This window comes from Schistocerca americana, chromosome 3, assembly GCF_021461395.2.
Source record: "Schistocerca americana isolate TAMUIC-IGC-003095 chromosome 3, iqSchAmer2.1, whole genome shotgun sequence".
NCBI lineage: Eukaryota > Metazoa > Arthropoda > Insecta > Orthoptera > Acrididae > Schistocerca > Schistocerca americana.
This window is the reverse complement of record NC_060121.1, coordinates 695,339,365-695,366,472: the sequence shown is the minus strand read 5'-3', so window position 1 is coordinate 695,366,472 and position 27,108 is coordinate 695,339,365. Positions and strand designations below refer to the sequence as shown.

General features: G+C 36.3%; 1 protein-coding gene across 1 annotated transcript in view; it reads left to right on the top strand.

Annotated features, from left to right (window-relative positions):
• Positions 1 to 27,108, top strand: part of LOC124605736 (neurexin-4-like) — a 567,593-nt gene that overhangs the window by 525,942 nt on the left and 14,543 nt on the right. The window contains exon 34 of the mRNA XM_047137616.1: positions 26,619 to 26,699. Within this exon, the coding sequence (XP_046993572.1) occupies positions 26,619 to 26,699 (81 nt within the window). The remainder of the gene's footprint in view (positions 1 to 26,618; positions 26,700 to 27,108) is intronic.

Genomic DNA, 27,108 nt, shown 5'->3' with positions numbered 1-27,108 from the left:
TGTACTTCATCTTGAACAACAAAGAAATAATTTTCCGAAAAGTCAGCAAGAACTAAGCATTCATCAGCTGCCAATGTTTGCTTTTTGTCTTTCAAAAATTTACTTTGAGCTTTTGGAATAAAATGATGCATTTTCAAATTTCAAGGTTAGCCACCAACATTTCAAAAAACTCTTCTCGTGATTTTATGACTGTCACCATTTCAGTTCTGTCTTGCATCACCCATTATTTGTATTTTATATTGTCAGGCATCAAATCATCTTCTTCGGATTCTTCAAACATGTCAAGTAAGGCTTGTTTGCCTGGACAATCTTCATATTTTCCCTTGATCATACAATTGTAACTGTCAATATTGCATACCATAACATCCAAAAGGTCTTTATAGTCACCTCCAAGATTGGGCCCATCTATCATCAACTTTACATTTTGATGATATAAACGAACACAAACATTATGGGTGCCAGATGCCCCTGCGACAATACACCATCTTGGTCTCAGCTCGCAAAACTTTGATCTTCCAATTTTAATGTCAGGATTTTCTTTTTTTAAATTCAGTGAATAGTTCATTTAAATTACACAATATTAACCTTTTTTGTCTTTGAATCTCAGAACCAGTTTCTTTCACAGAAACACAGTCTTTTTTGCCAGACATCAAACGGCTGTTATAGTCATCATCATAATACTTAATAAATTTATTGATTGTGTTTTCATCAACCAAATTAGATGCACTTTTCTTTTGTAATGCTGGTAAAATTCCCTGTTCTTTTACTAATTGCCTTGTTAACTTAACAAGACATTGTGACACATTAAATTCATCACTAACTTTTGCTCAACTCCAAGAATTCAGCAGTAAACAGATAATCTTAATTTTATCCTCTTTGTTTGAAGTACTGTGTTTAGTTTTTAGTTTTCCTATCAAATCACCATATTAGGTTGGTGAAGTTTTAGAACTTCCATCTGTTTTAGTACAAATTGTATTTTGAAATGAAACTTCCGAATTCTTTTTGGCTGTAGCTGCCACTTTCTCAATTTTTGTATTCAAGGCACTTAGTTTTCTATCTTGACTTAGTTTTCTAATTTTACTAGCAGGCGATATACCCAGAATTTCACAAGCTGTAACAACTTTTTTAATGGTTGCTGATAAGTCACAAAATCCTTTATCTGAAGTTTCACTATCTTTTCTCTTGTGGATTGCGAATATCTTAGAATAACATGTTGGACACAATGATTTTTCTGGTATGAGATTGACAAAAGGGCTTTTTTTTTTTTTTAGAATAATGATCAAATGTTATTTCTCGCAGATCTTTTGTTATATGTTTCTTATAAGGGTTCATGCAAGACTGACCAAAAAGGTGATGAAAATTTTTTAAGTATTTTATTTCATGGTACTTGCATGTTGATTTGAACTCTGGGCCAGCTCATAAGTAAAACAACACTTTTTCTTCTTCACTGTAATCTTCGATTAAAGTAATGTCTGTAGGATACTCTCCATACACACTTTTATGACATGCTTCATTAATAACAACATCAACAGAACACTGAGACACCATTTTTCAACTGCACACTTCAAGAAATTCTATCTAAATAAGTGAGTAGACAATTGTTGGTCTAAGGGAGAAGACAACAATCAGACTTTTATAGGCTTGCAGATGCAATTGTTAGCCTGCTGAAACAATTACCACAGCATTGTTTCGACAAATATTCATTAACTAGTGTAATGTGGTGTGTTACATTATGCAATTGGCATACTTTATTTGATTAGCCTACCAGATATCACAGATGTTAATAAACGTATTTTTGACTCGTGTTTGTAATTTTTTTCCATAATTTCCAATTGAATCTCAAAGTTTAAATTTATACTGAAGTTTGATATCATAAAGGTCTATTAACTGTGAAATTTTCAGATTTTTATCTGGTACCCCAACAAAGATATGCAGGCCACAAAATGGAAACATTAAAAAAATCCATTTTTTAAAATCGTGTATTTTTTTAAGTGTAAGCTGCTAACAATTGATACTCTGTAAAAAGTAACTATACTATACAGTGTAATAGCAGGAAAAATATTAAATCTGAGAAATTAATCTTTCTTTGGAAAACTACTGTTCAAAAATTGAGTTTTTTTAATTTGTGGCTGATAACTTAGCACTATTAAAAATATATTAAAGAATACATTCAGCTAAGTGTTAATGATGTTAATTTGTAGCCCAGAGTGTGTTGAACTAAATGCATTTTATCTGAAAGGCTTAGGACACTCCACTACTGAATAATTGTAAAAAAATGTAGATGCTTGCAAATACGAAAAAACACACGCGGCCTGGAACAAATATGGCCACCATTTCAAAATAATAAACAATAATTTTTTTAAAATATTTTTGTGGCTACTAAACATTGGGGAATTCACCCAGCAAGTATAACATTTTTCTGAGATGGTCAAGATACCAGTGCTGGACCACTTGGTATGGATTGACCCCTTTCTGTAAGATGTGTGGTTATTTACTGAACACAATATTTTTACTGCTCACCTTTACCAAATAAAACTTTAGTTCCTTTTACCCAAAAGAAAATGATGTAGGAGGAGATAGGGTAGTGATATGTCCTACACTGAGGTTGTAATCAGATAACATTTATTTTTTATTCCACACAAAAATTCAAAAATACAAGCTTGTCAGCTTTAACTTAGTGTGCTAATTGTACTTAACCATGAATTAATGACTGACAATAAAGATTATATAGTGTCTGCTCACAAAAGCTCTTCAAAGATTATGAATTCCACAGAATGAATCACAATGACAGGATTTCTGAAATAGTTTCTGATAGGGACACTAGATCTTAAATTCAATTAGCCCTGGTGTCTGTTTAGGAAGTGCAACAAAGGCAAAGTCCATTCAGTAGTATAACAACGGCAACCACTGAGCACCGTTGACAATCCAATTTCCACACAAGAATACCAGTTGTGGAGCACCAATTCCACAGCAGGCCAAGATGGAGGAGGCAAAGTTTTCTGTGCAGTGGCTAGCAGCATTTAGTGGGTGCAGTGGACTATGCTCCAGATCAAGCTGCTGCTAGAAATCAGCAGTGTAGATCCTGGTGGTCACTCTGCTTCAAAACTTTGTGCAGAGGCTCTGTGAATTGGACTGGTTGAGAGCAGCCAGGCATCAACCTAAAGTTGTGCCTGACAGATGATATCTGTTTGATGCTTGGATTATATATGGTTCAAAGAGGCAAAGAAGTGCTTCCAGTTGTGGCACTGTTGTCAGGATGCATGTGTAGCTGGTCTTGAAGCTGGCATCTTTCCTGGTGAAGCCAGCCCATCATTTTCCCATGATGCCAGCTGGAGTTCCACTTCAGAACAGACTGGCATGTTTTGGACACAATCCATTTCACTATGGTTGATACACCATGCCTGCCATACTGTTGCCAGCTGGGTCTGCCAAGGGAAGGTATCCTGTGGAGCCAGAACACGGGCGACTTGGAGACATTACCTGTAATGCAGGTAGTTGTAGTCATAGATGAAGGCTTTGGATACATCAGACAGGATGCAAAGTAAACTAGAATTGTAATCTGCTAACCAATACTTGAGGCATACAGAGTGAACCTGAACTCCAGGTTGTTCAGGGATAAGTGACCATTGTCTCTGGTGGCTCATTACAGATCAATAAAATTTTGTTTTATTTCTTACCCCCATTTATATTTGTATTTCTTTTCCAATGAAAATATGTCCACAGCAATGCCCATATGGATGGTATGTGCTGCATGTCTTGTTTGGAAACAAATTTATTCAGTTCAATGACTGTACTTGCTGTTGACAACAGTGATGTCCACTCACTCTTTGCCCTTGGCACTGTTCAGTCGTGTCATGGGTTTGTTTTCTGCAATGTTAGTTGTACATTAACAGTGATACACAGCAGCAAAGCTAGGTTTATTGATGAAGAGTTGGTCGATGTGGACCTCATGCTAGGGTTCACTGAATGCAATGGAAAGACAACACAACAATGCTATGTTAAGCTATTCCTACAGCAAAGGCAACCAAATCACAGTACTTTTACATCTATGGGTTGTTCCATTACTCTGAACTTTGTGTTATACATTTTAGTGACTGTATGTTATGGAGATTCATTGCAAAGTTATTATTTTTTTCAGGGACAAAGGTAATTGGGGTAACAAAATAAATAAATCATAAGTACATTATTACTATCTATTGAGGCCAGCAAAGACCATGTGTCCTTTATACCAAAATACTCAGAAAATATCCTTGAACAACCTGCAAAATTTTTGGTGGAGTTCGGGTTCACTCTGTGTATTTTGTGGCCATAAGTCTATGGATATGCACTCTTATCCTTTCAGAGACCACAGCCATATGTGTAGAGCAGCAATAATCCAAACTTTGGTCATCTAAATGACTGCTTAACTGAACTACTACTTGTTCATGCCTGTTACTCTCCCCATTCTGAGCTTTTGCCCTCCTCCCCCTGCCCTTGCACTAATGCTGAGTTGCCAGCAATAATAACCATTTGCTCTCTGTTATGATCACTTGTACCTTTACCATGTAAAGTAAACTTGAATATAAAATGTCTAATATAAATGTGTTGTACTTTCTATGAGACAGAAATATGAGGTTAATAAAAGGACAGGATAGATTGTTACTCACTGTAAAGATGACATGTTGAGTTGCACATAGGCACAATGAAAAGACCATTACAATTTAGCTTTCAGCCAAAACCTTCTTCAAAAAAGAAAACACACACACATTCACAAATTCCTTCACAAAAGCAAGCATACCTCATACACATATGACCACCATGTCTGGTACCTTGGACTAGAATGCAACTGTCGCATTGAATGAAAGCAGGATTCTGCAGATGGCAGAGAAGGGGGAGGGATAGCAGGGTATGGGTGGAGAGACAGAAGAGCATTCCAACCTGGAGTTTCCATTATTAGATTGATAAAATGCTAAGAGGAAGGTGAATTCAGAACCAAGTTATCTACTGAATAGGGCTACAAAGTTAGTAAGCTCACAAAAACACATAAAAACAGAAGAAAAGCATCATAAATTTTATATCTAAGCTTGATTCTACGGATAGATCTACAGTTTGTAAAACTATGAAGCTCAGCATGAACATGATTTTAGATTGTGCTGTTTACAAGTGTTTACACAAGAAAGATCACAAGGAGAATCCGCCTTTGGTCCCATTCTATGTGAAAAATCAGTTCAGTTTAATGAAAACCTTGGAGAGCTGTTGAATTTTAAAGCAAGCACGTGCCAATTAAAACACTGTTGTAAGTCTAGGCATGGCATTTGTGAGCTTCAGACACAAGAAGAAAAACTTTCCGCTGATTCTTTCATAATCAAACTATGGAAGTATTGAGGAAAGAAAATTATGCTCTCAAAAATGTTTGGAATGCTTACAAAGCTGGGGTCAATCAGAAAGCTTTTCCAACTCATTAATGTGTCTGTGATGCCTATCATTTACACCTCACAAAAGAGCGCCTGGATAAATACCTGTAGTATCATCTTCACAGAATGGTTTATGGAAGTTTTTGAACACTCTGTAAAATCTCATCAGTTAAAGAATGGTAAAAGGGAGAAATAATTACTGCTCCCTGATAATACACCAACTCATCCATTGTTTGATATTTTAAATAAAAAGGTTGAGTTCATAAAATAAGGTCTCTTCCACGTAACATAACTTCCTTATCGCAGTCTATGAATCAAGGCATTATTGAGTCTTTCAAATGGTATTACAGAAGAGAATTGTTAAGTAAGTTATTGAGAAAGGGAAGAAGAGGGAGAAGAAAGTCTGTTTATAAATCATGAAAATATTGATTTGAAAGATGCGTCCTAGATGATCGCAGCATCATGAGATAGTGTAAAGAAACAGTATTTGGAAGGCCAGGAATAAAACTTAGGGGAAGTGCTCAAAGTCTAATTGAAAATGACAAACAGAAAGATATGTCCAAAATGCTCAATATGCTAAAAGAACACAGTTGCCATGAATGTGACGAAGATGACATTCAAGAATGGATGAGTATCCACGATGCAGATCCACAACACTAAATCCTACAGGATAGCAAAATTGTAAACCTCATCACTGATAAAGCTGACATTGCTACATGTCTCTCACCTAGTGGTCGAAAAAATGAAGATCAAAATATACCACCTCTTTGTGAAGCATTTATATGTTTAGATACTGCCTTCAGGTGGTGTGAAGCTTAAGATGAAAGTGACCAGTTTCAGATATTTGTCCTGAAAAGTGTAACATAGCTGCTTGTAAGTGGGGAGACTTGCTTTCACAGACCGCAGTTAAGGATTTTTAAAGCATTGATTCTATACGTATGTACTGTACATGCAAAATTCAAATGTATTGCATATTTTTTGTTTACTAGGCTGTACTACATACATTCCTACTGTACTTGCCCTTGTGACAGTAAAAGAGATTCATGTTATTATAAATATATGTAGTTTTTATTGGTAAATAAAAGTATACTGTTCAATTATCTGAACAACCAGTTTTCTGGACTTTTATGTCCCCTGAAACTAACAGGATGTGAGATCTCATTTTGCTACAGTTACATTATGAGAAAACCTTTCTATTTAGTTCTGTCATATTCAGCATTGAATTTGTTTCCATTTGTCCTGAAGCATAATAAACAGGTGTTAGTAAGTTTTTGGGCAAATTGATATGGCACATAATTGATGCTCTAATTTATACCTAAGTCTTCAGTGGAGTCCAGTTAGGGTCTGTGCAGGAAATTTCAGCAAATAGATTCAAATTTCTTTTGAAACTATGGCAAAGTAGTTCTTGCTTTCAGGACAGAAGGATAATCATATTGATCTAGAAAATGTCACTATGGGAAGTATACTATTCCCTAAAATGTTTTTGTAAACATTTGCATTGATTTAATAGTCTGAGTCAAAAGCAGAGTAAACAGCTTCAGATCATCACACCTTCCTCCACTGAATTTCACTCTTAGCACACTTCCAATTAAGTACCCTTTTCCATGCATCCACCAAGTCCACATATGCCTGGTAGAGTGTTACACCATAAACTGTTTGTTACTAATCATCCACAGAGCCTCTTCTGTTGGTGCACAAAGCAATGATGGTTTTGTATATCATTTGTTTTTATGAACACCAATGTGTGGCAACAGTGCAACCCTAAAAAGTGATAGTTCCTTGACAGTGTTTGTCATTGACTTCTGTACCCCAACTGGAATATAAGACAAAGCTCATGCCAGAATACTTTACTGTTTGGTGATCCCCATCTGGTCTTTGATTACCCTAGCAGGACAGTAATTTGGATTAGTACTTCCCAAGTGTCTTACCTCTGAAATAGCATTGCTGCGAGTAGTCATAGACAAATTTAACAACTAGGCACATGTAGTGCCCAAGAGAACAGCCTTTTCACTTAACACTTCATTTGAACTCCTTGAACTCTGAGACCGAACTGACATACTCTATTATTATTTACTGGAATATACACTGTAATTCACATGACAAGTTAAATTATGCCACACCAGGACTCATGTCTGCAACATTACCTTTTGTGGACAGTGAATTACCAACTGCACAACTTATTCTGGCCTCCCATAGATGAACTAAAAGATTGAAACTGTCACTTGTTTCCTTCCATAACCTCAATGCTCCCAAAGAACCTCTTTTTCAATTTGTTTATGGTCATAGTGTCTGCAGGTAAAATAGTTAAGCATATCACATACTCTAGACAATTTTCACTACTGCTGAAAGTATTTGCAAAGTCCAGAGATACATATGTATCAAAATACCATCTCATTTTCTTGGTCTGAGAAATCTCTTCCCAACCACTACACGGGGGAGAAATGCCCTCTTCATTGTCATCATTGTTCTGCAAACATTTCATGATAACCATTGACAAGCAACTCAGAATCAAAGCATAAATAAATCCAGAATGCTACAAAAATCCTCACAAATAAACTGCACAAGCAATAGCAAGCAAATGCAAACACTGCCTCTTTTTTTTATGTGTGACTTAAGGCCAATTGACACTGGCCATCACGTCACATCATGATCCATCCCATCAAAACATTCTGAAATGCATTTCAAATGGTGGCATCCACACTGACCGTCCTCTCCCATCAGGTCATGTCACATCATGGCACCATCAAGGTTTCTGGGGAAGAAAGCTTTGCTGGCTGACGTCATCCATCTTTAGTTGATCACATGACCCCCAGGCTCATTTCCTCTTTATACATGGCCATGCTCAGATCTTCATATTTTGTTTCATGGTAGTTTTTGTGGTTAATATCAATTGTTTTTTGTTCGTTATTCGTTATAAATTGTTTTGTTTCATAACTTCTCTTGCTAAAATTTATAATAAATGACAAAAGATTAATCAATGCAGTGAGGCAACAGTCTGAATTGTATGACATGAATGTACTAAATTAATTACTTTCAGTCTACTACATTTATAAAGCAAATTGTTTTACATACTGGTAAGGTATTTAATATCTTACAGTGAAATGGATTACACTATGGCTTCAACTTGAAGTGAAAAAAGTACTGTGGGTAGAATCAGATTGATTAGTAGATGGAATTTGTCTGTATGTCGTCAGACATTTGTATTGTTTAATAAAGAAATGGACTGAAACATTCAGAGACTGCAAGTTGTTTGTTTAAATATATGTTTGTGGCAGGCTTATTTACTGTCAAGTAGCTGTCTGAATTGCGTGTGTGAAACAGTTTAGCAAGTGTAAGCAGTTAATATTTACGTGGTTTCATTAGCTAGCCCCAGTACAAATCAGGCACTTGAACTATTAAAAGCCAAATACAAGACATAAAGAAAACCCATTTAAATCTTGAAGGGATAGGTATCGAGGGACATAATACTATTGTATGTAAGTTTTCACCATACCAGCAACTAAACTTAACCTTAAACAAACCGATTTTTCATGAGATGTGATGGTAGCTCATAACACTGTGTTCCTTTTAGTAATTCTGAGTGCAATTTAATGTAACAAATGAAAAAATTGATGCTTCAACTTCCTAAAATGCAAAATGAAGATTCCTCTCCCTCAAACTCCTTGTATAGTGTGTGAAATTCCCTTTCTGTACCAGTTAATGACATTATTTGGACCCATGCTCTTTTATGTGTTGTTTTGCACTTCTGTTGTCTTTCTCTAATATACAAACTATCCCTGCAATCTGTAAACCATTTGATTCCAATAAATGTCATTTTCGTACAAATGTCAAGCTACTACATTGTGTATGTGCACTTTGTGCATAAAAACAGTTGAAAACCACCTTGCAAAGATTACAATTCTTGCAAAAAGAACAACTGAGGACAGCCATACAAGTTGAGATCATGTGACTTGAATTGACTTGATGTGCCACGGGCAGTGTGAATATATCTTGATGTGATGGAGCCATGATATGACAGTGTCATGACAGCGAGTGTTAATTGGTCTTTATTGAACTCAGAAAGTGACTGACTTCTTCCACATGCTGTTGTGGTGTTTCTTAACCATCACTGTGTGTGTGTGAATTTATTCAGAGAACTAGGGATTGAATTTATTGATATCAGTTTATGTCATGATAATCACTTTTTCAAAAACAAACCCATCCATTAAAGCCAATTCAGACTGTGCATCACGGCACCATCACATCGTGGCACTGTTATGTCAAGGAGTATTCACACTGTCCATCACAGCACAGCACATCAAGTTAATTCAAGTCATGTGATCTCAAGTCACAGGGCTGTCCTCAACTGTTTTTTCGTGCTACTTGCTATCTTTGCAAGATGATTTTCAACTGTTTTTATGCACTAAGAGCACATACAAAATGCAGTAGTGTATATATGTGGATGCTGTAGTCAACATTTGTATAAAAATGACATTTATTGGAATCAAGTGGTTTGCAGTTTGCAGGGATAGCTTGTACATTAGAGGAGGGAGACAGAAATGCAGAATAATGCAAAAAAGAGCGTGGACCCAAAAAACATCATTACATGGTACAGAGGGGAAATTTCACATGCTATGCAAGGAACTTGAGGAAGAGGAATCTGCATTTTATAGTTTAGAAAGTTGAAGCACCAGTTTTTTCATTTCTTATGTAAAATTTCTCCCAGAATTACTATAAGGAACACAGTATTATGAGCTTTCACAGTATTATGAGCTTTCATCACATCCCATGAAAAATTGGCCTCATTTAGGTTAAGTTTGGTTACCAGGTCAATGCAAATTTTTGTGCAATAGTCATATCCCCCTCAATAGCTTTCCCATAAAGATGTACAAGTTTTCTTTCCAACTTGTATTTGGCTGTTAATAGTTCAAGTGCCGTATTTGTACTGGGCTTAGGTAGTGAAACCACACAAATATTGACCACTTATGCACGCAGAAGTGTTTGTGTTTTGACATTGTTGCAATGCCTGAAGTTTTCAGTCCATTTCTTTATGAAACATTACAAATACCTGACAACGTATAAATAAATTCCACTTACTAATCAGATTCTATCCAAAGTACTTTTTTCAGTTCATGTTGCAGCCAGATTGGTATCCATTAAATTGTAAAGAATTAAATAAGGTACTGATATGAATAAAAATCCACTTTATAAGTACAATAGAGTGCACGTAATTTAGTACATTCATGTCGCAAAATCCATACTGTTGCCTCACTGCTTCGATTAATCTTTTGTCATTTAGTATAAATTTTAATGAAAGAAGTAACAAAACAAAACAATTTATTATGAATTAGAAACAACATACAACAAGTGTCAACCATGAAAGCCACATCAACACGAAATGGTGGAGCTCAGAGCATGGCCGGTTAATGTGATGAAATGAGCTTGGGGATCACTTGATGGACAATTGACAGATGGCGTCAGCTGCCAAAACTTCCTTCCTGAAAAACCTTGATGGTGCTGTGATGTCATGTGATGGGACGGGATGACCAGTGTGGATGCTGCCATTTGTAAAGCATTGCAGAATGTTTTGATGTGATGTGAAATGACATGATGTGATGTGATGGACAGTGTGAATTGGACTTTATATTAATATTTTTTTAGCTCCATAGGATCCTACACTGAGTGCACACCTGTCCTTAACCGACATAAGTGACCATAAAGGACTGCCCAGAAACTTGTAAGTCTTATGGCCATTTTACATGATACTTTGTAGCTGTTGCCTCGAGTTGTTCCCATTGTTAATCTTGCTTACTGTCTGGACTCCAGCCCAACAGTGAAATGGACAAGCAGTAACAATCATTTCTTGAAGTAAGGCAGTCTTGGTTACAAAATCCTTTTTATGCACAGGGAATGGCATGTTGAGACCTGTTAAGGCGTCATCAGATTGATGTAAAAATTACTGTGGAAAACCAACATTCATCTGTTAATGCCCACATATGGCATTAAGATGAGATTTATCATCCCATGACAACAGGATGATGGTTCCTTATAAAATTTTATCTTAATACCATATGTGAGCCCTTAATGCAGAAATGCTTGTTTTCCACATTACTTTTTATGCCAATCTGATTATGCCCCAAAAGGATGAAATGAGTTGTTTCCTGTAAATAAAAAGATTTTGCAAACAAGACTGTCTTATTTCAAGAAATTCATAGGTGGTTACTGTACCAGGAGCCCAGCATAGAATGGAACCATTTTTAGTATCAATAATTGTTGCTAGTAGAAATCCTTGGATAACAGAAGAGATTATGAAATTTAAATGAAGCAAGCAAAAAGGGATACAAACGTCTCAAAAATGAGACTAACAGGAAGTGCAAAATGGCTAAGCAGGGATGGCTAGAGGACAAATGTAAGAGTATAGAGGCATATATCACTAGGGGTTCGGTAGATACTGCCTACAGGAAAGTTAGAGAGACCTTTGGAGACAAGAGAACCACCTGTATGAATATCAAGAGCTCAGATGGAAAACCAGTTCAGAGCAAAGAAGGGAAACCAGAGGTGGAAGGAGTACATAGAGGGTCTATACAAGGGTGATGTACTGATGATGGTCGCAGTAGAGAGGATATAAAATGTAGACTGGCAGTGGCAAGGAAAGCATTTCTGAAGAAGAGAAATTTGTTAACATCAAGTATAGACTTAAGTGTCATGAAGTCTTTTCGGAAAGTATATATATGGAGTGTAGCCATGTATAGAAGTGAAGCATGGACGATAAATAGTTTAGACAAGAAGACAATACAATAGGAGCTTTCGAAATCTGGTGCTACAGAAGAATTCTGAAGACTAGATGGGTAGATCACTTAACTAATGAGGAGGTACTGAATACAATTGTGGAGAAAAGGAATTTGTGGCACAACTTGACTAGAAGGGGCAACAAGGGATCACCAATGTAGTAGGGGAGGGAACTGTAGAGGGTAAAAATGGTAGAGGAAGACCAAGGGATGAATATACTATGCAGATTCAGAAGGATGTAGGTTGCAGTAGTTACTTGGAGATGAGGAAGCTTGCACAGGATAGAGTAGCATGGAGAGCTGCAGTCTCTGGACTGAAGACCACAACAAAAACAACAACAATTGTTACTTTTGGAAGTTGCTCTCAAGGCATTACACAAATTGGATTAATACAATTTCCAGCAATATCTCCAGCCCATAACTGGACTGAAGCACTCAAGATTCCTGCTCAGCAACTGAAGAAGATTGGTAGAGAAGTTGTAGAAATATCATACAAAACAATAACGTTAACTCAGCTTCAAATATCTGGTGATCATCAATGTCACTGAAAAAGTTTGAAAAATCTTGATCTCAGAAAGAGAAAATAGAGTGTTTATTCATCAAAAGCAAGCAGTAACAGTATTGTGTTAAGTAAATAACTATAATTTTTGATGAGGTTTCTTGAAGTGTCTTGAATTTTTGCACTTGCTTCAGGATGGGTTTACTCCTTAATAATATTTGTTGTTGGTAATAGAAATTAGTTTTTTGTCTTCTTGTGTACCTTCCAGAGTGAGTTGTAATAACCTAGTTCAAAAGTGTCCAACAGCTACTATCAAACATTTAGCAAGAACATCTTTACCAGTCAAAAGAAAATTAAGAAATATACTTGATTAGCTATTCACATAAATTATTCACACCTCCTGTTTACTCCTTTTTCTATTATTGAAGACATATGTAACTGTTATTCTTATATAAATATTAGTGCTTACTTTCAAACATTAGTTTAGCAGTAGCTAATAAGCAATAGGTATCTAATATAATTCAGGAAGCAACAGCTTTTTAAAAGTAACATCTTTCCTACTAATTTTGCTGTATTAAATTTGGTCTGTGTTAACACAGATATTGTGGATTAGTCCAGCAATAGTTTTCTGTTTATACAGTGTACTGATTCATTTTCTAACATCTGCTTATTTTTTCAATTACTATTTGTTGACTACTTATTTTATACCTAAGCAGGTTCTCCCTCTTCATAATACCTTCAAAACATGATCAATGAACTAATTAATTAATTATATGTGTTAGAGACAAACACTGTACCATGAATACAGTGGATTGTGAATTGTGTTTTATTCATCTCATGACGTACATTTGCAATCCATTTGGTTTGCGTACAGGAGACAAGTCAAAAATTTATAATACAGTTACAATGATTTTTACATTAATAAATCATAGCACTACAATAAATAATAACACTATAAGGATATTTCTTGGAATGTGTAACACCTGTATCCAGCTCAAATTTTAAGTTTTCCCTGCATGAATTCATCCACTGAGTAACAACACTTCAGTGTCAGTACCTCATATAGCTTTCTTTTAAGTGATACTGAATTCATCTGCATCAACTTGTTCCCTTTTAATTTATTACAAATTTTCATTCTCATTTGTTGAGGACCCTGGGCAAACAGTCTGAGGTGGTGGGTGTGGAGCATAAAATTTTCTTTGTTTCTAGTATCATGTGAATGGACAAAATGGTTTCTCTCAAATAATTCATGTCTGGTGTACAAGAATATAATAATCTCATATATGTATAAGGATGGAAGAGTTAATATTTTAAGTTTTCCAAATAATGGTCGACATGGTGCTTTGTGATTTGCAATGTGCATATTTTGAATGATATTTTTCTGTATTTTTAGTATCCGCACTATGTTTGTCAAATTAACCCAAAAACAATATCATACCTAACAATGGATTCAAAGTAGCTTGTATATGCTAATTTTTGTGTCTATATCAGTTGCAGTTGATAATATTTGCATTGCAAATGCAAAGCTGCTCACTTTGTTTGCCAGGTATTCAATGTGTGCCTACCAGCTCAAATTTTTATCTACATTTAAACTGAAGAATTTGACTGAGTCAACTCCTTCTATATCTTGGTTGTTGTGTACAGTGTTAATCTGCTCACATTTTGACTGTTTGGTTTTGAACTGCATCATGTGAGCCTTAGACATGTTTAGAGTCAACCCATCTAGCTGAAACGAAGTTTCTGAGGTGCTGAGGGTACTGATCACAGATTTCCACAGTTATTATCTTTATCTTCACTGAGTGTCAAGATGTGAGTAGTAGTCATACACAGATTTATTGCTCTCTAATCTTTGTTCAAACAGACTGAGACATATTGTGGACATCAGCTGTTCTCCAACGAAGCTCAGTTATCACCTGTATTTCCTAAATGTTCCAATTACTGTGTCTAGTTGGTTGCCACCTCAACTCCATGTGGTTTCATAAGTCCTATGATGAAAGAGAATCTTCAGGTGTGGTATTAAGTGCCACGTAAATGAAAATGCAAATTTAAAATTAACAATATTGAAAAAAAGTGAAACTGAAACTATAATACACTGGTGGCAATTACAGCTACAACACTAAGAAATATAGCAAATAAAAAAATTTACTTATTATCAATATACAGTATAGTAGGAAGAATACATCATTAAATTTGTGGGTGAGCTGGGGTACATGGGATGGGAAATTTAGTACACATAATTTCTACCCCCCCTTACTCTCACACTATAAACCAATCTTCAGAAATTACATGAAGCTAGGAATGACTTTTGTAGCATAAGTTTCATGAGATCAAATTTCGATTCCCAGCTGGGCCGGAGATTTTCTCCGCACAGGGACTGGGTGTTGAGTTGTCCTATCATCATCATTTCATCCCCATCGACGTGCAAGTCGCCGAAGTGGCATCAAATCGAGAGACTTGCACCAGGTGAACGGCCTACCCGACGGGAGGCCATCGTCACACGGCATTAATTAATTAATTAATGAGATCAAATTATAAATAACATCTCACAAAAGTTGTGCTGCCAAAGTTGTTTCCAAACTAAAAAACAAGAGAATAATAAGAGAAAACATAACATATTTGTAACTACTACATAATGCATTTATTGTATACATACAAAAACAAGCATGTATTACAAGCTACTGGATATGCTTCATAAATAAAACACGTATGTCAATAAATAAATAAATACATAAATAAGTAAATAAATGTATTTCATTTATTTGCAAAGACAGAACATACCTCCTTGAACAGAAACATTGATCCTGAAATTCTGATTACTACATTCAAAGCAATTTATAAATAATTAATAGTTTATGTTGCAATGTTTTTGTAAGCTATATTTTAAAAAAGTCACAGAAATGATATAATCATTATAATTATAAATGTGAATGACTAAATTTTGAAATAAGTACAATGAACAAAAAATAATTGCTTTTCAGCAATAACAAATTTTACACTAAATTCGCGTTTTTACTCCTGTGCACCAAAACCACACTGAATGTAAATTTACCACATGTGCACTATTGGACTGTGTCGTGAACTAATATTTTTTTATTTATTTATTATTTTACATGTCTAATTTCGTAGGACCAAATTGAGGAGCAAACCTCCAAGGTCATGGAACATATTGGTACATGAAATTACAAAATAATAGTAATAACAGATAAAATAAAATGTTTATGAACCCAAAAAAAGAAAAAAGAAAAACAGCCATAAGTTTTTGTATATGTAATCAACAATGTAACACCTTGACAGAGAAGGAGTGACCCATGAGGAAACTTTTCAGTTTTGATTTAAAAGTGCGTGGATAATTGCTAAGATTTTTGAATTCTTGTGGGAGCTTATTGAAAATGGATGCAGCAGTATACTGCACACCTTTCTCCGCAAGAGTCAGGGAAGTGCAATCCAAATGCAGATTGGATTTCTGCCTAGTTTTAATTGAGTGAAAGCTGCTAATTCTTGGGAGTATGCTGATATTGTTAACAAGAAAGGGCAGCAAAGAATATATATATTGAGAGCCCAGTGTCAGAATATTCAAACTAATGAGCAGGGGTTAACAAGAGGTTCGTGAACTTACACCACTTATTGCCCAAACTGCCTGTTTCTGAGCCAAAAATATCCCTTTAGAATGGGAACAGTTACCCCAAAATATAATACCATGTGTTACAAGCGAATGAAAATAAGCAAAGTAGACCACTTTTCGTCTTGAACTATCACTTACTTCAGATACCATTCGTATGGCAACATTAAGTCTTCGATCAAGATCCTGAACATAGGCTTTACATGACAGTTTGCTATCTATCTGAATACCTAGAAATTTGAACTGTTAAGTTTCACTAATTATATGCACATACTGTGAAATTAAAACATTGGGTTTTGTTTAATTGTGTGTTAAAAACTGTAAAAACTGAGTCTTACTATGATTTATGAACTTATGTCATGAACTGCATGATTTGAAATAGTGCCAATATGTATCATATTCTCCAGTATGTGACAAAAGAAAGTGCACTTACCATTTCCATTACAAGTTCCTACTTTTGGTGACAACAGTGGCTCTAATTCAGCTGGGTATTGAGTCAAACTGAACTTGAGTGACAGATAAAGTTATGTCATTCCATGCTGCTTCAGCTCCATGCCACAGTTCATCAATTGTAGTGGCTGATAAGTAGTGGCTTGCCAGTCTTTTGGTAACTGATGACAGGATGTTTTAACACATTAGCAATCTCGAGAATGTGCTGGCCTGTGCAAAAGTCAAACATGCTGTAAATGAAGATAGCCTGTGACAGCATGGACAACAAGTGATCATAGATTATCTTGCTGAAAGAAATGTCACTGAAACCTCTAAGAGAGGGCAGCAGCCACCACCCTTAATGCTTGAGAAATGTAAAATGCTTGAGAAATGGAAAAGCTGCTGTCCAAATTACTGACTGTTTGAACCAGAGATGATTGTATTATGCACCCAGTGGCACAACATACCATCATGCCAAGTATGGGGCCAATATATTAGTGTTGTTGTTGTTGTTATGGTCTTCAGTCCAAAGTCGTGTTTGACACAGCACTATACTAGTATATCCTGTGCAAGCCTCTTTATCATTGCATAATTACAGCAGATTACATCTGTTTGAACCTGCTTTCTGTACTTCAGTGTTGGTCTCCCTCTACAATTTTTACCTTCCACACTTCCCTCCATTACCATACTGACGAGCACTTTAAGCCTCAGGATGTGTTCTATCACTTAATCCCTTCATTTAGTAAGCCTTCACAAAAAATTTCTTTTTTCTCCAGTTCATTTCAGTACCTCCTCATTACTTGTTCAATCTACTCACCTAGTCTTCAGCATTTCCCTCTAGTACCACAATTCAAAAGCTTCTGTTCTCTGCTTAGATGAACTGTTTTTCACCAACATTTCACTTCTGTACAAGGCTACACTCCTGGCAAATACATCCATAAAAATTTCCCAACATTTAAATTTATATTTGATGTTAACAAATCTTTCTTTTTCAGAAAGGCTTTCCTTTCCATTGTTAATCTGCACTTTATATTCTCTCTCTGCTACACCAGTGTCCATTAACTTCTCTTCAAAGTTCTTTCGCTTTGCTAACAGAGTTGTAATATCATCAGCAGATGTCAACCTCTGTATTTCTTCTCCCTTAATTTCAATACACTTTCCAAATTTCTCCTTTACTGCTTGCCTGGTGTCCAGATTGAATAATATCAGGGGTGGACCACAACCCTGTCTCACACCTTTCTTAACTACTGCTCCCTTTTCATGTTCTTAAGTGCCTATAACTGCACAGTGGTTTCAGTATGAGTTGTATGAATAACCTGTCATTCCATCTATTTTATCACTGCTATCTTCAGAATTTCAAAGAATGTTTTCCAGTCAACAGTGTCAAAATATTTCTCGAAATTTACAAATAGTGTAAATGTAGATTTGACTTTCTTTAACCGATCTTCTAAGATAAGCCTTAAGATCAGTTTGTTTGTATGTGCCTACTCAACTACTGCTTCCTTTTCATGTCCTTCAATTCTTATAACTGCAGATTGGTTTCTGTATGAGTTATGTGAATAACATTTGTTTCCTCACTATCTTCAGAATTTGAAAGAGTATTTACCAGTCACCATTGTCAAAAAATTCTCTAAATTTACAAATGGTATAAATGTAGGTTTGCCCTTATTCTTAACCTACTATAGCCCTTCTATAGATTCCTTCCATGTTCAGCTTTCCCTTCTTGGTTAGCACTGGGTTGCCATCTGAGCTCCTCATATTCATATAACTGCTTCTTTTGGTCAAATGTCTCATTCATTTTCCTGTAAGTGGTATTTATTTTTTCCCAAGTCATGCATGCTTCAAGTCTTGCATTTGTTCTCTAGCCGTACCTGATCAGCCATTTTGCACTTTCTGTTAGTCTCATTTTTTAAATGTCTGGACTGGAACCGCAGCACAGGAATTAAAACCACTATAGCAATGGTGAAAGAGGCATTTTATAAGAAAGAAGAACTTTCTGCAATAGTATGGACAAAGATTTGAGAAGAAGAATAATTTGAGTAAAAAACTAATTAAGTCTGTATGGAGTGTCCTCCTGTATGCTGCTTAAATGTTGCTACTGAGGAAGAAATACAGAGCAAATCTGGAGGCTTTTGACTTGTGGATGTGGTGGAGGCTAGAAAAAATAAATTGGATTGATAGAGTGAAACTTGGAAAGCTACTGAGAAAAGTGCAAGAGTGAAGACAGTTACCAAATGTAATAAGAAGGAAACGAAACTGGATTGGAATATATTAAGAAAGAAGGAGGGGTGATAAAAAACATCTTAGAGGGATATCTGGAAGGAAAGAAGAGGTGAAGGAGTATGAGATTTCAGATATCGGATGATGTGTTGGACAGCAACACAGCACATATAGCAGTTTTAAGAAGGATGCAGTGGATCACAGGATATGGAGATGCAAAGGACCTGCAAATATAGCAGAAAGCTATGTAGGAAACTGTACACCTTGATGAAGATTTCTCGGGTCTCCAGCCGGGTGGTAATGTTGATATCTCGCGATGTTACGGGAAGTGTCATACTACCCATCTTCGCCAAAAGCCTTCTGGTGCTACATATCTGCAGAAGCCTAACAAGGACTTGTTGAATCCATTACATGCAGAATTGCTGCTGTATTGTATTTCAAAGCCGGCTGCTGTGGCCAAGCAGCTCTAAGCGCTTCAGTCTGGAACTGCGCAACTTCTCCGGTTGCAGGTCCAAATCCTGCCTCGGGCATGAATGTGTGTGATGGCCTTAGGTATGTTAGGTTTAAGTAGTGCTAATTTCTAGGGGACTGGTGACCTCAGATGTTACGTCCCATAGTGCTCAGAGCCATTGGAACCATTTGTATTTCAAAAGTGGGCCAACACATTATTAAGCAGGTGGTCACGAAGTTTTGGCTCATCAGTATAAGTACAGAAATTATGAAAGAAGTTAATAACAGTAATTATTTTGCTGCAAGCATGTACATAACAGTGTGCCTTTGTGCTATCTTTAAATAAGCCATGTAAAGGTATCTTTGCCATTAGTCAAAAACTGAAAGTGTATTTTATGAAAGATTGAAACATAGCAGTAGTTGTATTACTCATTTGTAAAAGTGAAGGTAACCATGCAATATTATTCTATGACTTTTCCAAGGTCTTTCATTTCCAACTTAATAAATTAATTGGGAAATTATAGTATTAATGACGTGTATGGCTCGGTGGTTAACAGAGTAAATAACAGATTGCAAACACATAGACCAGGGTCCAATTGTTTCTAGGATTTTTCTGTCGCTTGTCACTTCTTTCAAGCTTCAAAATGATTTATTACTGTGAAAAATGCCAAGCTGCATCGTGGTTTGGAGGCCCTGACTGAAACCAGCTCTGAGATTGCAGGCGTGTGTGCAAGTCGCGTTTGTGTGTGTGTGTGTGTGTGTGTGTGTGTGTGTGTTTGTGTGTGTGTGTGTGTGTGTGTGTGTGTGTGTTTGTGTGTATGTGTGTCTACTGCTGACAAAGACCTTAATGGCCGAAAGCTATAACTGTGTGAATCTTTTTACTGTGCCTATCACAACTCAGCTTCTCCGCTATATGGTGAGTAGCAACTTTCCTTTTCTGGTATTGTTACATTCCATCCTGGATTTTCCATTGTTTGATTTAAAAGTCATCTTTGTTTTCTATATGCATAGATGTTTCATACTGTATTTGACAAATGCTTGCAGGAGGAGGTGGAGGGGAGAAACTTCATGTAATAATTACGATGCTGTGATGTAGAGATTTACAAGTACTGATTTCTTTATTTTGAGTACAATTCCCCTCTCTGGCTGTTCTTTCTTCTTTCCTTGGACTTCATCTCCTGTGTAGTCTGGCCTGTGCTGGAGATAAAATTCATGCTTATCTAGGTTCAACAAGTTACCAGATGAGTGAAGTCTCTTTTTGTAGACGTACATCTATTCTCCCAACTTATAGGCCTCTGTAAAGCCCCATATACAATTGTCTGCAAATTAGATTTGACAAATAATCTATTGTTAACAAAATTATAAACAGCTCAATGTCCGTTCCCTAACAGGCTTTAGTGCAGACTCTGTGGTGGAACCTGCTCTTCTTCTTCTTCTCTTTCTTCTTCTCCTTCTTCTTCTTTTTATGAACTAGTCCATTGTCAAGGATTGTACTGTTCTATGGTGCAAAACATGTCTCAGAGGCACTGGTGCATTTCCATGGAATAATCCCCAAATCAGCAATCACTGGAAGGCTTGATCAAAATGCAAAGCTGCCCCCTTCCTGCAGAAATGTTGTTTCCATTACACTTATTCACATGCACAAACAATACAGATCCTCCACCCAATATTGTATTTTCAAAAGTGCCAAAAAAATATTAATAAAGATTAACTCTGTTTTTAGCAAGCATCATTTGTCGGTACTATTAATATTGTGCAATTCATCACTTCACAGAAGTGGTTTCGTTACACCTCAATGCCTGTGCATCACACAGCACTTCATCTTAAATGTGAGTTATGGTCAGCCAGTCTTCTCTGTCATTTGTTACTTTCTATCTTCTCTTATGTTAGTATATTATGCTTTCCAATGCATTTGCACAGCTGTCTTCATTTAATTTTAATTTCTATTGACTGCTGTTCTGGCAAGTGCCTGAGATGAAGTTCATGTTTCATGCCATTGGCTGTCTCTGCCATCTGCTTCTTTTTTTTTTTTTTTTTTTTTTTCATTGGCTTGTGCTGAAACAGGGGTTTTGGACCCAGAACCAGAAGTTTGATATTTTACATCTGTTTTTGAGGATACTTGTCTTACTTACATTTTATGGCCTTCCCCTGTCTGGCATGGAATACAGTTATTACCCCTGTCACTGTTTCATCATACTCCTACATTAATTCTTTAATTAAATGTAATACAAAAATGCAACAATAAATTTTATGAATTATTTGAACCTTTTCAAGCATTTTAACTTATATTGAAAAATGGTGCGATTCTTGTTTCACATTTTTATTCAGCCTGTTGTCTTAATGCAAACAAAATGAATTGAAGCACACAGTTACGCATAGGGCTAACCTTATTCATGGGAGAGTTCAGAAAACGTGGCTGATGACTGTGAGAGGGAGGCAGCAGTGGCAATATAGGAATGCAGATGGGGACAGGAAGACATGAATGTGGCTCAAGTACCAGCATCCGTGAGCTTTCACATCACTTGACAATATGGCGGATGGATGGTTGCGAGGGGGAGATTGCGGGGAAGAGGATATATGTGCAGGATGAGTACAGTTAGCGTCCAAGAACAGGGGTGAAGGTGAGTGCAGAGCAGAAGCCTCAGGCTTTTCAGTAGCTCAAGAAAGGGTTTGTCCAAAAGATACTAAAGTTCTCCATTTTGTTTATGTGCCTTTCAAGGCCTCACAGCCCCTACTATTTAGTGGCTTCTTACCTTTACTCTGCACATTATTTACATTCTATCAGGAAAAAATGTTCAAATGCTTGTGAATTCATAAGGGACCAGACTGCTGAGGTCATCGGTCCCTATACTTACACACTACTTAACACTCTCTGTACCAGGCCTATTTTATGCACCCGTCCCTAGAAACCGGGCAATTTTACCAATATTAAAAAAATTACTGCATCAAATCTACTGTTTGGATTGTGGCAAATTTGGTACCATCTTGAAGCTGCACATTTCTACTTTAATTCTGAGTGAAAGAAACTACTTTACAATGCACAGCTTTAAGGTACAGTTATAGAAATCACTTAGATGTTTTAAGAATTTAGAAAAAGTCATACGAATAAGGGAATACAATTGTGATTTATTTTTAACCAAAATTGTGGCACTACATTACATGTTTCTGATAGTATACAGTATTACATATAAATTTCACACAGAATCATATTGTTTTTTAGTGTGGAAAATTTTAAAGCAAGGTTCCAGGCAGAGTGCAACGCCACACTGTTCACATTCGTATCGTGTCTCTTTGCGAGAAGCCTTGCCACTCTGTTTCTTGCTCCTGGAACTGCACACGTGACACACACGAGCAGCATACTTCTTAGTAGTTGCAGGTATGTGCTGCAAAAAATGTCTCTTTGTTAGCCGACCTACAGTTCCTTCATTTCTTGGAATGAATTCAAGTGTGTCGTCTTCAACAAGCTGAACTGCAAGCACTGTTATAAAGTCTGTTATTGTAATTTTCTTCCTGTGCACTGCATTGTACAGCCAAAATGCATTTGATACTCCCATAAGCAGCAAATGGAAATATAATTTTCGCCACCATTTCACAGTTCTGTGCTGGAACGGATTGTACTGCAGGCGTTGGTCTCCAATATCCACTCCAATTTTATTGAGGTTGTAATCAAGTACCTGAAGTGGTTTCAATACTACAGACCCATTTCTCTTAGTATGCGTACCAAATGTTGCTTGATGCCTTGTAGACAATGTATACACATCTCTCTTATCTTTCCACTTCATTGCCAATACATTATCTTTACGCCGAAAAGACATTTCGCCCTTTTTCAGCTTAGCAGATACTAAATCTTTAGGCAATCCTTTCCTGGATTTGTTCACAGTACCAACAGCTCCAGTGCCTTTCTCTGCCAGTTGCTGAAATAGCTCTGGACTGGAATAAAATCGATCTAAATACACAGTGTGGCCTTTGTTCAGCAAGCTGCTGTCAGACAACAATCGCAAAATAACCGCAGACGAAGAATTGTCAACAATATGCTTACCAGCATAAACTTCAAAATTTACAACATAGCCACTACTGGCTTCAGCAACAGCATATACTTTCAGTCCATACTTATGAGGCTTATTTTGCATGTAAACACGGAAACTCACACGACCTCGAAATGGGCAAATTCCTTCATCAATTGTCACTTTTTCTGAGGGACGATATGCCTGGATACATCGCTCCTTCAAATTATTATAATATGGCAAAACTTTGTAAAGTGGATGAAATCCATCTTCGCCTGGTTTTTTCTGATTTGAATTGTCAACAAGATGCAAGCATGACAGTATCTGAGTGAAACGCAAACGGCTCATGACATGGGGACAAAAGTTACAACTAAGAACAGGATTAGTGCTCCAATGGTCCGCAATTTTTGGCTTTTTCGAAACACACATGTGGAAAATAATACCCAAGAAACGCCTCATCTCACTTATAGTCACTGGCTTCCACGAACTCAAAACTGAATGGGGCTTCAGATTATTTCCTCTTCTTTTCTTCTGTATTGTCTGTGATGCATACAAATTTGTCTGTCTCTTGAGTTCATTTACGTCACTGTCAGTAAGGAACACTTTACTGCAATCCAGTACAGAACTCGACTCATCAATATCCACTAGTATCTGCCTGGGTGTCGTGTTGACAGGCAGAGGTCGGTAGGTGTCAACTGCAGTCCACTCACTGTCTTTCGGATACGGCACAGCTGCTGGATTTGAAGCAACACCTTCAACATCATTCTCGTCTTCATCTGAAGACAAACTGTCATCAATCTCGTCTTCTAAAAAGAATATCACATTATGTGTAACTACATACATCGTTTACACATGTTCAACAGATATGTGCGTACTGCACAATTACGTGGAAAATTCGGAAATACGTACCTTCAAACACACCATTGCATTCAGAATCGTCTGAATCACTCTCTACATTATCCAGAGTGTCGCTATGATTGATCAAATCCGCAATTTCTGCGTCTGATAAACCGCGCCGAAACATGATGACAAACAACTGAATGATATACAGACTGAGAACGCAAAGATAAGTTTTAACATGAATTACAGCGCTGCCGTGACATCTATGGACGCATTTTGTTAATAAACATCTGAAAAACGTATAGCGCTGGCCAAACCCGTAGAAATAACGTTGCAGTGTTTTGAATGAAATTAAATGTAGCGGCCCGTAAATTTTACGGGCTTGGTGATTTTCGCGCGATCCCAGGCCCGTAAATTTTACGGGCTTGGCGCTTAGAGTGTTAAACTAACGACAACACACACACCCATGCCTGAGGGAGGACTTGAACCTCCAGCAAGAGGGGCCGCACTATTTGTGACATGGCGCCTCTAACTGCGCGGCCATTCCATCAAGACTTTCAATTACCAAGAACAAGTATGTTTCTATCCAATTTGCCAGATCCATGGTCAAATTAGCAGCACATGTTTTACTACAGGCTGTGTGGAGCTGAAAATCCTATATTATTCGCAGAATATATATGGCCACTTATGTGCTACCATTTTCTACCATTTGTCATCTGGTGCTGGATAAACGCCTCCTCAGCAGTTGTGCATGTACAAGCATCTTGAGTTGTTTACATCTATGTTTGTCCTACATGTTTTCTAATGTCATTTAGTCACATTCTGTTACTTCATTTTAATGTTTATTTATTTCTTTATCATTTGGAATCCAGCAAAGAACTTCCTTGTCTCCTCTATCTTCTTCTCACTTGGCTGCAGGTCTGGCTAACTCTATTTCTTTTCCATCACAGTCATGATTACATCTTTCACTACAGCTGATTATCTGATTCATTTGTTTCTTTTTGCCTCTCTAAGCAATATCCAACCTGCATTTCCCATCCTCACTGAACAATGGTTTCAACATCTGTTGGTACCAAAAGTCAAGATTGATAATACACATTGATTGTAAAGCTTCCTTCAAGTTGTATGTGAACTTATAAATTAATTAGATATCAGCATACATCTGCATGTAAATTTTTTAGAGAAATAGGGGAGGTCAAACATAAATAAAGGGGATGAATTATGATAATACAGGGTGATTCATGAAGATATGCAAATATTTTAATATGTTATTCTACAAGTAAAAATAAAGAATAAAGTTCATATAAACATAGGTCTGCAAATGTTTAGTTACGGAGTTACGGCTAATGAAACATGTTGCCTGAAATTTGGCAACTTCGCTAATACAAAGCCATCACAAAACTGCAAAAGGTTAAAGTAAAGCACAATTTCCATTTATTTTGTTATGTCCCAGAAATGTGTCTGCAGTAGTTTTGCAGAACATCAAGAGAAGCAAAGATTATTATACAAGTAAATTTATTTACTTTCCTGCACAAGCAACAAAATCTGTTCATACACATGCAGCTAAATACACTGAACGCAGTGGAGACAAGTTTTGAACATTTCTTGTGAATGTATTGTGAAATTGTACGTACACTGTACAACTTCCTTAACACTGAGCTTTGTTTCTTCTGGTTTAATAGGAATTCACTTGTATTATGGTATTAATAAAAGCAGATTATCTGACACATTCATACAGTTTCAGTTAACATTATTACTATCATTTTTCGATATTTAAATTCTCGACGACTTCTGTTGAAAACTTGTGCAATGGCCTGGAATTTAAAAAACAAACTGGGCCAAGTAGTTAATAAAGAAAATTTTTTATGAAATTATGTCTTTGCTTCTCTGGATGTTCTGGAAAACTACTGCAGATACACATCTGGGACATATTTTATTAGATTCACCAGATCAATAACAACAAAATAAACGGAAATCATGCTTTACTTTAACCTTGTACAGTTTTGCGATGGCTTCATATTAGCAAACTTGCTAAATTTCAGGCAAAATCTTTTCTTAGCCGTAACTCCCTAACTAAACATTTGCAGACCTATGTTTATATGAACTTTTTTCTGTAGTTTTACTTATAGAATAACATATTAAAATATTTGCATATCTTCGTTAATCACCCTGTATGTGAGGAACATGTGTAGTCTATTGCATGGAAAAAGCATGTAATAAGCAATAATGAATCAATAAAATTAAAGAGCAGAGAAACTGTTTAATTAATTAATACCTTTAATTTTTCAAAGAAATAAAAACAGAACAAAAATCAGCTTCAATTTCTCACACTTCATGTTAATAAAAGAGTGTGAAACATTGGGGGAAAAACTAATGTTAAATACTTGCTAATTGCAGTCTATAGAAGATTTGTCCCAGAAGATCCCAAATGATGTAGGGTATGAGAGCAGAAATGCAGATAATCTATCAGAAAGACCAGTAAGTACAAATTTATCGAAACTTGCTCCACTCAGCTCAATCAGTGAAGTTACTCTGAGTAACTATGATTCTGACAAACTTGCAGTGAGTGCCAGTGACAGTGATGACAGATGTGAAGTATATTAGTCTTTTATTTATATCCGCTAAAAGTAAAAAGTACTTAAAAATGTTTTGTACAAAAATATGTGTTCAGATATTAAGCATTTATTTAAAAGGCTTCATGCTGATACAAATCTTCATTAGTTAAAGTACTTTAGTGTGGTAGCTGTAGTGAGCACTACTGGAAATGGAACTATCTTTTTTTTATTTTTAGAAGCTGTAAAAATAATGGTATATTCACATTAAATCATCATATGTGGTGATCACATAAAATATATCATTAAACTTTTGCACATGTATATGAGTTGTA